The sequence below is a fragment of the Neomonachus schauinslandi genome, chromosome 3 (genome assembly GCF_002201575.2).
Source record: "Neomonachus schauinslandi chromosome 3, ASM220157v2, whole genome shotgun sequence".
Classification (NCBI taxonomy): domain Eukaryota; kingdom Metazoa; phylum Chordata; class Mammalia; order Carnivora; family Phocidae; genus Neomonachus; species Neomonachus schauinslandi.
Genome location: NC_058405.1, coordinates 118,105,212 through 118,117,935, shown reverse-complemented (window position 1 = coordinate 118,117,935; position 12,724 = coordinate 118,105,212). Strand labels below are relative to the sequence as shown.

The window sequence follows — 12,724 nt, the reverse complement described above, 5'->3', positions numbered from 1 at the left end:
ACATTGTTAAATTTCCTAATTTTTTTCTTAATTGCACTGTGATTTTGTAGGAAAATTTTCTCATTCCTAAGAAAAACAAACTAGGGATAAAGAGGAAAAATTAATGGATGGATGGATAGATGGATGGATGGATGGATGATAGGTAGATGAATCAATCTATAGACTGACTGGCCTAATGAAAAATTTCTAAGGCCATCAAGTGAAACAGAAACCTCACTCATGTCAGTGATTAGAATAACAATAACTAACTAGTAAACAGATGTGTCAAAAATAGAACCATATGCTATAAGAAATAAATCAATAAAAATTACAACATCTGTTGTTTAAGCCCTAACAATATATTATTACTTCATTAAATGAGATGAATAAAAATTAAAGATGAAATGTAAAGATTTATTGAACTAAAAACTTTTGTAATTGGTTTCATTACTTATCAATAGATGGTATATTAGAAATATACAATGACATCATTTCAATTTTGTTAAAAATATAATTGGAGGATTTAAACCATAAAATAGTCCACAGAAATCGAATTCCGGATATAGATTGCTGATTTAAATCTTTACTCACTGTCCTTAAAAATCTTAATTTTTAAGCTGAAGCACTAATAATAATAAAAATAATAGTAATACAGCAAGCAGCTTTGAGGTGGTTATTACATCATTCTTACTTTACAGAGAAGGAAAAGAACCTTATAGAGATTAAGTATCTTCCCCAAAATTGAAACACTGGTATGTGATAGATGTACAAAGATTAAAAAGGCTTGCCTTTTCCTGCTCCTTGGACAAAACTTTATACCATGGTGGGAGGTTTTTCATTATGTAACATCTCCCATCTTAATATAAAGCTTGAACGTGTCCATGTTACTGCCAATGTTACTTTCAAAATTGCTATAGTTTTACATAATAATTAGCATTTTAAGATTGAAATGATATTGGTAGAAAAAAAGGAGAGCTAAAATATTTCTTGCTTTTCATTCCTCGCAGAAAGGGCAGAATTCAAGATACACATACATGCATTTATACATGCATTTATTGTATATATATGTGTGTGTGTTTGTGTGCGCACGCGTGGGTAGAGATGTATAGATATTATATTGGTCTCAAGTATCTAGCAGGTTCCAAACCAACTGGGCAATACTCAGACCCCAAATAATATACTCCGATTTATTGTTTCTTTCCTTTGTAACCTTACTCTCCCCCCAGTGTAGCAAACTGTGAATATTTGGAACATACCAATGTTATAGTGCATCTTGAGGAATAACATAGAGCACATAGCTATACCGAAGCAGAAAGAGAAGAAAAATCTCTTTAAAACATTTTTTTGGTCAAGGTTCACTGAGGAAATCTACTGACCCACTTTGAAATTAAAATGCTGCTTTAGCACAGACACACATAGGAGGGAATTTTCCACTGAGGCTGCACATAGTAGCATATCAAAGCTCTACCAATGACACCCCAAATCACCATCCCCAAGGCAAGAATATGCATGCTGAGTTTAGGCAGCTCACTAATTACCCTGAATTTATTTTAACCTTAAATCTTTAAAAAAAATATATGATTACAGGAAATCCAACTTTGCAATTAGACTAGAATATCATAATCATTTCTAGGGTTTCCTTTCTTCTTCTTCTTCTTTTTTTTTTTTTGCTGTATTCCTGAGTTAACATTACATATGCAATTATGACAACAGTAATCTTCATTTTCAAAGCGTTATCAACTTAATGTCACAAAGAAATAAGAGATAAGTCATTACTTTCAATATTGTGAACTGAGACATTTCGACCAATTCATGAAAGATATTGTGCATGTAATATAATGTTATTATAGAATAAAGAAACTTGATGACATATCTATGTTTTTACTCACCAGTTGTTTCCACAATGCCTTCTAGGATGACGACAATCTCGAACTGTTCAGTTTGCATGCTTCGCTGCGATAGGTCATAAAAGGGGCTTTTGGCATCGATCACGTGGCAAATTGTGAGGGGGGAAACAAGAAAAAGTTGATCTGCCCCTGTACTAAAACCTACATCCAGTTCAAGTTGGTCAAGGGGAAGGAACTCACCCTCAGGTGTCTGCCGAGACTAGACAAGCACACAGAAAAAGAGAAGAAATCACCACTTGTACTGAAATTTTCAAGGCAGCCCAACAGTAATTTACATCATTGCCAACATTCTGCACTATCAATCATCTGCAACAAAATCCAAACAAATCATTATGCAGCTATGTTCTAGCAAACGGGCCGAAATCCCACATAGCTCATGGGGAACATACATGCATTATTTATAATATACGACTTACTATAATTAGCATTCCCTAACTCATGAGCTTTGGAGAAATGCCTGGTCCAACAATGGCTGTTAGCGCAAACTGTGGAACTGAGTGTACATGTGCTACTGCTTGACATAAATCACTTCAGGATAACTCATTGCATGCCAGATTTGTTTTCCCCACAAAGCAAATAAGCAGGCAATTCTTAGGGAGTTTGTTAAAGCTGAAAAAGGTTGATCGTTAATTTCAGAAAAGATTTACTGCATCGTTACAAAGCAAACCAATAATTTTTCTAGGGCTTTTGAAAGGTAACAGATAGATATAAACTTTAATATAAAAGTGAAGATGATATCCTATTATGTTATGTACACAACAGTTCACATAATACAAAGAAAAGGCTGTTAGCTGATGGCTTTCAAACTCCCAATAATAAACTGCATTAAAGTTGTTTAGCTCTCTATTTATCTCATGAATTTTAAAACATAGTGTAAAAACTGTGCTACATCAAAGTTTTTTAATCAAAATACAATTAAGAATCTATATTGGGTAAACTTTCAGTTTCCTAAAACTTTCATAAGGTAGTGGCATTCAGTATCAGTATAAATTATTATAAAACTTAAATTGCTTACATGCTAAAACTCTGAACAATTACCTAAAAATGACTATTAACAGTTAGCAAACCATGAAAGTTAACCTCTTTCTTTTCTATTCATTCTTATTTTATTTTCCATATCTGTTCCTTATAAGGATCATATAAGCAAATATTTGTTTGATTTAAATGATGGTGCTGGTAAAATAAGGGTTAAATAATTGCATACAGAAAAATCTGCAGGGGTGGGAGCTTGCTGCTGCTCAAATGGGGCTTGGTAGAATCCAGTATATTTAACAGAATCTGCAAAGTTCATTTAATAAACAAAACCTGAATCTGTAACACTGGTCTGTCCAATGAAGTGATAGTTTAAAGACAAACTCCTTACTTTTTGGTAAGGTTAGGGTTCCAAGAAATACCTTGGCTTTTTAAGTGGAGTAAATGAGTCTGAAAACACTAGGAAATATGGTTTAGTAAGCTGTCCTCGATGGCAAAACTGAACCAAGTTAGTGGTAGACTGTTAATGGCAGCAACTGCAGAGTCTTAACAGCAGAATCAATTAGGCAGGCTACTTTGTAATTAGTGATACTCAGGGATTTTATTTGTGTAGAAAAAAATCCAATGAAAATGTTGAGACTATTCTTCTTGTGAGTAGTTGACTAAAAAAGAGTAAGAAGAAAAAGAGGAAGGAAAGGAGGAGGAGGGAGAGGAAGAGAAAATAGAGGAAGGAGAAGGAGAAGGAGCAGGAGAAGAAGAAGGAGAAGAAGGAGGAGGAGGAAGAGAAAACAATGATTAGTGACAAGAAAAAAAAAAAAAATCCATGGAAAAACCTGATGGTCCAAAAATAAAAACAGTAGCTCTAACAACCAATGTTGGAGAAAACTAGACATTTCGAAGCCAGTAGAAGTTAACCTATATTTATAACTTATTCTCAAATTAGTAAAATATGGATGAGACCAGCATCCTTCCAACTAGAAAACTGTATAACAAGTATTGATTAATACTACAAAATAAAAGCCAAAAACAAAACAAAAACAAATAAAAACAAAAATCCTGTGTTATTGTTCTCTCACCTAGTAAGAAACAGGTGCTATATAAACACAAGGTGGTATTCTGATGTTTATAATTAGTGAACAGAATTTGGGTCATTTCACTAATTATTCTAAGGTCTGCTTTTTCTGTACTAAATGAAAATGATAAAAGTAATTCCTTAAAAACTCAATTTCCCGTTTATTTTAAAATAATTCTCCCCCAAAAGATGCATTTTTCTAATTTTTATATATATACACACATCAAAACTAAAATTAATCTTCCTTTTTTATATATTTGCTATTTACACCTGTGCCTCATTCTAAAAGGCTGTAATCTATTAACTTTCATATTTCCTGATCACTCATCAAACCATGAAGAGAAGCGGCCTAGAAGCAAGCTATCAGGAGAATGCCAACCTAGAATAAGAAACGTTTCATTCTTAGCAAAGCAGTTAACTCATATATAGGCAACTTAGACTTGAATATATATGAATCTGTTCTATTCAGACTCCATCCTCTGATTTTAAAAATTTGTTCTATATATTCAAAATTATACCTATGTTCCTCCTCCCAAAAATGCTTTATATCCTATCCAAGTCTTAGCAGAAACATATACCTATTATGTGACACTATGGGGAAAGTAACACTTTCATTACTTTAAAAGATGTTTTCCATGCTTACATATTTTTCAGATGAGTAAAATTCTCTGCATATTCACTGAAAATTATTTTCCAGTGGGATGCCATATAATTTAACCTTTCTTTAAATGATTCTGAGACATTACAGATATCCACAATTTTATCTTTTGGGTCTTCTTCTTTCATGTTAGGCCAAAAATCTAAGGTTGACTTTATTTGGCGAAATAATCATTTAGAATCATAAAATGACTGAATGAATAAGAGAGTGAGAAAGAAGCACAAAAACAAAAGAGTTATGGAAAATTGGTAATTCTTAAAAATTTAGCACACAATTTAAAAACACTAGGACCTGCGAATGACTTCCATATGACTTTTATTTTCAATTGTATGGAATTTGGAGAAGGAAATAAGGACTTTTCTGGTTGATGGCATTATAGCATTCCTGGGAGATAAAAAAACAATTTTAAAAACCTAAGGCCTAAAATTTAAATTTACTGTATAAAAAATTATAAGTAGAACATCATGGATTTTTGAAATGGTTTTGTACAATTTAGAATGTGGTAATAATTTCTAAGTTATTCTTCATTATAAAAATATTGCTATTTAAAAGTAGTATTTCAATTATATACATTTTAATTATATGTAAATGTGGATATGTGTAAAACTTAAGGCTTATGCCTCATCTTACAGTCGCATGTACTGATTTCAAAGAAGCAGCTAATATCAGATGACTTTGAACTCCCTTAAAGTCTAAAAGAGGCCTACCAGATAATCAATTACAAATTCTGACTAAAGGTGGAAGAAGATTCAAAAGTCACAGATGCCTGGAAGGGATTATCAATGTCATGGACTTTACAGATAAATAGCTTTCATATTACAGATGAAAGACTATTGAGTACATGTCCAAAGACACACACACACACACACACACACACACACACACCTCTGGGATGCACATTTAGAACTGCCCGGGCACATGCTCCTTCTTTGATATTTGTGACCAGTTGTCCACATTCATTCAACAGAAACACACTCTACCAATACAATCAATCTCTTTGCAGCCTTTCTCCCAACTCTCTAGCCCATAACGGTGTTCTAATTATAACCACTGTGCTCTTTCCTAGCTCAGAGGGAGGCTAAGGGAATGTTGAGAAGAACATTTAATCACTACCATCTGATTCATGAGATGTTCCTCTATCATACTCTAAGGCTGTCCTGTGCCCCATCACCTCCCACTAGTGTCCACTGGAAAAGGGTGCTGAGGGCCAGTGGTCAGGAAAGGAAAAGACAGGAAAGGAAACTAAGATGGAGAGGGCAAGCCCTCCTTGACTCCCACCTCCCGCCATTTTACATTTATCTGTAATTTCATTTCTCCTCTTTAAATATGCAGTGTGTGTGTGTGTGTGTGTGTGTCTGTGTGTGTGTGTGTTGAATATATGCTGAAGTCACCAAGAAAATCACAAATGAAATGAGGTTGGAGTGCTATCTGCAAGCGAAAATTAGGAAATAAGCCAAAAGCAGGTACTAGAATAAGGAACAAGAAATGCCCTGTGACTCAAAGCAGTTCTGGCAATGGTTTTGGGACTCAGAACAAAATTCAAATTAGGTAGAGGAGAGTATGGACCTAGAATTTTATCTGGGCTGTCTTTAAATTGTACATTTCTTCTGACTCCATAAGTTTGAAATTCTGTCAATACTCAGGTAGAAAAAATATGACCAACATCAGGTCTAAAATAAAAAATGTAATGCTAAGGTAATCATCCCATAAAAATATGTTTATTTTTATGAAAACAAAGTACCTTATAGAATGGAATGTAATTTATCTTGTAATAAATTATGTAAGGCTTTTATGCCTTTCAAATGAAAGAACAGCTTTATAATTCCTTGAGGGTCTTTTATGGAATTTATAGTAACTGTGGACAGGATTTGTAACCCTACGTGTGCATTTTCCTCCTACTCACCAAACACCCTCAAATCCATCAAATGCTTTTTCCTACTTCTCTTTATCACTTGTTCTTACCTACTGCTGTTTATTAGTAGGTCTTTATGTCCCTTATTTCTGTTCACACTGTATTCCCCTGAGCACAAGCCACCCTGCATTTTTCAGGAACCATATTTAAAAAAAAAAATGTTACTATGATTTTTTAAAAGAATGAGAATTCTACTTTTAAAAAAACTTCTGTACCTACTGGAGAACTGTACTTGTGTCAAAGAAAGCAAAGCTAGACTAAGTAGGAACTGTGCTTTCTCTTTAAAGACATAATGAATCCACCTGAAAAATCACTGAACATTATAGGATCTAGCCCCAAGAGTTCTGGGGAACTCAGTCTTAGGTTCCTTGAACATTTTTACTGACAGCTTGTATGATACTGAGAACAGGTGTTTATTAAGTATCCATTTGTGGATTTAATTTTTTTCTAAGGAGGTAACTAATTATCTCAAGATCAAAACTAAATTGGCCAAGACCAATTGGTAAAAAGAGTGAGTCATACAAAATAAAGTCACATAGAATCAAACACCTAACTGCATTTCAGTGCATGGTATGAAATGAAGACAAACAAATATATGAAAAAAAAAATCAGGAATCATGTGGTCCAGAAATCACTGTGGTTAAAAAATTAACAAAAGGTTAGGACATATGAAGAGGATGAAGAGATTATTGGTTTCAAAAACAATAATTTTGTTTTTTATTGCCTCTGCACTTGCTCACATTCATATGGGAAAACCAGATAGCATCTAAAAGGAGTATCCATATAAACAGAAAATAAAAGACGTGAATACGAAAATAATATATATGATACATCAAAAGGTGACTGCACACCATTACCTTTCAATAAGTGAAAGTTAAGGGTTGCAAAGCTGCACTCCTAGGAAGGAAAGATAACTATTTGCAATGAATAGCAATATGAAGAAGTACAATTATACTTCCATGAGAAAAATTTATCCTTATTTCTATCTTTTAAAATATGGATCCAACAATAATTGATTTTAAATTTATTTTATGTAAGTAAATATAGTTTGCCTGGGTGCCTATATAAATACATGATGGCTTCTGGATAATAAGCTTCTAAATTCGTGAACAATGTATCAAGAAAGATTCTTTAAATCTTCCCTAACAAGATGTATATCTAGGGCAGTCAACCATTCCTGTTAGATTTATAGAAAGGAGTAAGATTTCCAGATCCTTTAAACCCACCACTAAATGACAAGGTCCAGAGTTTGAGCCATTAGCCTCATGTCTCAGGCATTTTTATTAAAACTTTCAGCTAGATGATACGTTAACTTAACACGACCATGCTATTCATTAGTTCCTAGCATCTAGAATTTAAAAAAAAGAAGGTAACTAAAATAAATTGAAAATCCAAATAAAACATCGATATGGGGATGAGAAGAGGAAAAGAGAAAGAATATTCATTTTAAAAGAGTTTTCTGTAGTTTTATTTATAATCAAATTATAAATTTCAAAGAATAACTTCCAATTATATCCTTTAATTTTTTATTTCTGGGCAGAAAAAAAGACCGACCACTCCAGGCATAAGGTTGGAAGATCTATATTCGAATATCGAAATTAATTTCAGTATTTGCAAGCTTGAAAGACTAAAATAGAGTTGAAATAAAATTTGCCTTCACATAGGGGTGTGTGGTTGGCTCAGGAGGTAGAGCATGTGACTCTTGATCTCAGGGTCCTGAGTTCAAGCCCTATATTGGCTGTAGAGATTCCTTAAAAAAAAATTTTGCTTTCATATAAGTCAATAACAAAATTAAAAATAAGGCAGAGAAGTTATAAAAAAAACTTCTAGCAAAATTTAGAGAATTCAAAATAAATATGCATGAAAATTCATAGTAGCAAGGATAAGAAAGCCATATCCATGTTCTTACTGTCCCCCCAAGAATAGAAAGCACTTTATAATTATTAAATAGAACTCTTACATTAATACTGATAAGCTTTTATTCAAAAAATAAGAAAATAATAATAGAAAAATATAAATGAAATTAAATTAGATAATAGGAAGAACATAGCCTATATTTATCATTGAATATGTTTTTGTTGCCATAAAATTCCAAATATTTCTCTATATCAATCTTAGATTTAAAATGTCAAACAGGGGTTAAAAGAGGGAGCTAACTATGTGTAACAATATTTAACAAGAAGACTGCATAAGACTGATATCAAAACATTCCACTTATTACTTTAAGATTATGGTACAGCTCCTCTTTCAAAATACAGGTGGCTGTTTTAGGTCACTTCAATCTCAGTCCCTAAGAGAACATGAGAGTAACTTATTAAAGGCAAATCTCCCCTCTAATTTTGCTGAATGTTATTAGTTCCCTAATAAAACAGGACTCCTTTTTAATGAAGTCTAAGGAAATGACAAGAGCTATGAGAATTCACTTTAATTACTATGGCTACAGGAAAAATCAACTCAAACAAACAACTGGCTGGTAAAGGGCTGCCACTGACCAACCCTCTTACCTCACAGACAGCAGGACATCATTTCACCATAGTTCTGTTTACATATAAATTGACACCACATGTCAATTATTTTTACTCCTAGCACTGACATCTTCTAACAAAAGTAAAGACTTTTATAAGAATATTATATATATCATTTTAATTAGATGTTGTCTTATCACCTTGTGTTAATATAGCACCCTGCTCCAAATTTGTCAACACCATAAATCTTTTATTGTTTTTAATCAGGACACTCCTTACGGTATATGTGGTACATGGCCTTTGCATAAAAATCATTATCAGTGTCCTGAACCACTGTTAGACTGGATACTTCAGATTCATTGTACATTCGTAAAGAACAGAACAAAACACACACACATACACACACACACAAAACAAACAAAAAACTGCTATGTAGATTAATTCTAATTACTCTGGCTCTGTTAAAACACAATTTAATGAAGTCTAGAAGCATCTAGAATATGTTGCCTCAAAAGATACTTGTTTTAATAAATGACTTTATATATTTGAAAAACTACAGAACAGCAATAAATGACCTTTAAAGCCTAATTTTAAATTTCTAATATCCAATCACTATCGTAAACTATTCTTCAGTAAGAATCTCAAAGTAACACATAAACATGAGTTCCTTGTCAAAGATGCTTGCACTATATTAACGAGGTGTTCCTCTCCTTCACGTAGGCCTGACCTAAAAAGAGAGATTATATATCTTGATCTATTCATAGAAATAGGCACATACAACTAGCACCAAAGCAATAAACATGTCTACGACACAACTGCTTAGCCTAACCCAAACAACTCACTTAGTTCAAATAGTGGTCAATAACACAATGTGCTAAGTTACATAAAAACCAGTATGTAGCTCACTGAAATTAATTATGAAGAATATGACCTCAAATTACTTATCCATAGTTATCTAAATGAACATGCACATCAAAACTAAGTTGAAAATTTGCCACTAAGCTCTACAGAAGTTAGTGTGTCTTCTTGTCTATAGTGTATGATGTGGAGTCACAGGACAATTGAATTATGTTAAGTCTAACACTTGACTGAGCAACATGATGAAGAGTAATTAGGGTAAGATCATATAAATAAATAATGAAAATGACAGAAGAGCCAAACTTTTTTAAAGCACTTTTAACTACAACATAAGTTGAGGCTGTGTAAGACAATATACTTGCAGAGTGGAATTGAAATTTCAAAGGCAAAATCTCAACTTAAATATTCATCAGATTTTCATTTTATTAATGCTAAGTTCTGAATATGGCTATGGTTCTCTTTGCAACCTCAGATAAATTTTCAAGATTTTATTTGAGGTCATCTTTTTCAATTTATGAACATTTGAAAACTACCTAAGGCAAATGCCTCAAAGAGTTGAATTAAAAAAAAAAAAAGTTGAATTGTAAATGACACATAGAGAACTGAACTTTTTATTTCTCATTCCCAGGCTCTAATTGGATGAATGATTAGGGTGGGCTTCTCTTGTTTATAGTGGTGCCCTTTAAGGACTAGATGGACCTTGCTTTAATAACCACTCCATGTGCAAGCTGTCTTAGCATTTACACTGCTGATGGTAAGAAGCAATCTTCTTTAATGGATGCTGAAAAGCTTCAAGTGAAATCTGTAATTGACAAAGGCTTCATAGTAACTGGCAATTAAGAATAAAAGTAACAAGAATAAAAGTAACAAGAGGCTTTACAGAAAAAGCACTCAAGCTTTCACAGAATACTTCTCTAGGAAAATATTTAGTAAAAATAAAAATTTAAAAGAACCAGGTGTTGTTTCTTCCACATTATTAACTGCTTTTCGGGTCACTGCGCTTGTTAAAAAGATGACCATACAGTTAATGTTATTGAGTCTAAAGAAATAATCCACCTGCTAATACTGTTAGGAGGAAAAAAAGAAATAAAGAAAAAGTAAAACCCTAAGTGAAAGTTAAGGCAAGTTCAGCACCTATTTCTTCAAAATAAAAGCTCAGTTTTAGTACTTCAAGATTAGTGGAGCAGTGTATTGACAACAAATCAGAAACTCTTTAAAGAGCAAAGCAGCAAGGGTAGGGAGAACAAGGCACTCTACCTCAAGGCTCCAGGAGCCAACACCACTCCGTAAGTGTTACTGATCAGAAAGTGATACAAGCACATTCGAATAATTAATATAAATAAGAGCACGAGAGTGAGTGGAAAAGGAACAGAACTGTCAGCTGTCCTCTCATTGCCCAATCCTCCACGGCACCCCACTCCACTCCACCCCCCCGCGCCCTCAGAGACGTTTACCTGTGAGTAAGGTTAGACTAAAAGCCGGGGGAGAGTCCTCCGGTGAGCTATCTTCCGCCGTTGAGGGTTGGCGGTAGCCAGGAGAGGAAGGGGCGGGTAACACTTACTTTGAGCAGCTTACAGCGGATCTGCGCGGAGACCATGTGGCTGTTGCGCAGGTTGCCCACCCGGAACATGAGCGTGAGTTTTCCGTCCCTCATGGAGATGACCGCGTGCTCGCTAAACATCAGGGTCTCCGCGCGCTTCTTGGGCTGGGACATCTTGATGAACATGCAGCCGATGAGGAAGGCGTCCACGATGGAGCCGAGGATGGACTGGAAGAGGAAGAGGATGATGCCCTCGGGGCACTTGTCGGTGATGTAGCGGTAGCCATAGCCGATGGTAGCCTCGGTCTCGATGAAGAAGAGGAAGGCGGAGGGGAAGTTATAAACATTGGCCACGCAGGGCGTGTAGTTGCCGACGTGGGCTTTGTTCAGGTCGCCCCGAGTGTAGGCGATCACCCACCACATGGACGCCATGAAGAGCCAGGCCACGGTATAGGTGAGGATGAAGATGAAGAGGTTCCAGCGCCACTTGAGGTCCACCAGGGTGGTGAAGAGGTCCGAGAGGTAGCGGCTCGTCTCGCTGCCCAGGTTGCCGTGCTGTACATTGCACCGGCCGTTCTTGTCCACGAACCGCTGCCGCTTCTTCTTGGGCACAAGCTGCTGCTGCGGGCCCTGGCCCGGCCCCTGGGGCTGCAAGCCCGAGCCGCTGGACGAGGTGGTCACTACCTGGTAATCGTCCCCAAATTTCCTTCGGAGTGCAGACATAATACGGAGGGGCGAGCCAGATTCAAAACGCGAAGCGGAGGCGCAGGGGCCGAGCGCTGCAAACCAGCACCAATAAGGAGGTGGGGGCGGGGGAGTGAGGGGGGACAAAAGCGAGCGCGCCCGGAGTGGGGGGCGCACCCGGCAGGTAGCTGCGGTCTCTGCCCCCTGCTGACTCCTCTCTTCCCCTGGGACGGAGGCTTTCTCTCCAGGCTGAGTCTTAAAACAAAAAAGTGTTCTCCCGCACTCAAGGTAAGAGGGATGCAAGGACCAAGAACCCAAGCGCAATTTTGCCTCCAAGCTTTTCGAGGCTTCTCTTTTCCTCCCCCACCAACGGCATCCCGGGCCACCTCTCGCCTCGCCACAGCCCTCCTGACTACGCTGCAGCACTCCCAAACTGACTTTTAAAATTAACGAGTTGACGGGCGAGTCCCACCCCACCTGCCAACTCGCCAGGCTGCCGAAAGTGCGCTACCTGCTCGGACCAGACCCTCCCCCCCCCGCCCCGCCCCCCCCCTATCTTTTGGCCAAAATCCCGCCCAGAGGCATGTCTGCCGGGCACTGGTGCAACACCCCCCACCCACGCCCTCCGGGCTCAGAGTCCCCGGCTCCGGACTCCAGAGACGCGCTCGCCCGGCGTC

General features: G+C 36.5%; 1 protein-coding gene across 1 annotated transcript in view; it reads right to left on the bottom strand.

Annotated features, from left to right (window-relative positions):
• The window catches only part of KCNJ3 (potassium inwardly rectifying channel subfamily J member 3), a 150,126-nt gene extending 138,040 nt beyond the window's left edge, over window positions 1-12,086 (bottom strand). Inside the window, 2 exon segments of the mRNA XM_021703161.1 lie at window positions 1,869-2,085; window positions 11,385-12,086. Coding sequence (XP_021558836.1) covers window positions 1,869-2,085; window positions 11,385-12,086 — 919 coding nt within the window.
• Between the last annotated feature and the right edge of the window lie 638 nt (window positions 12,087-12,724).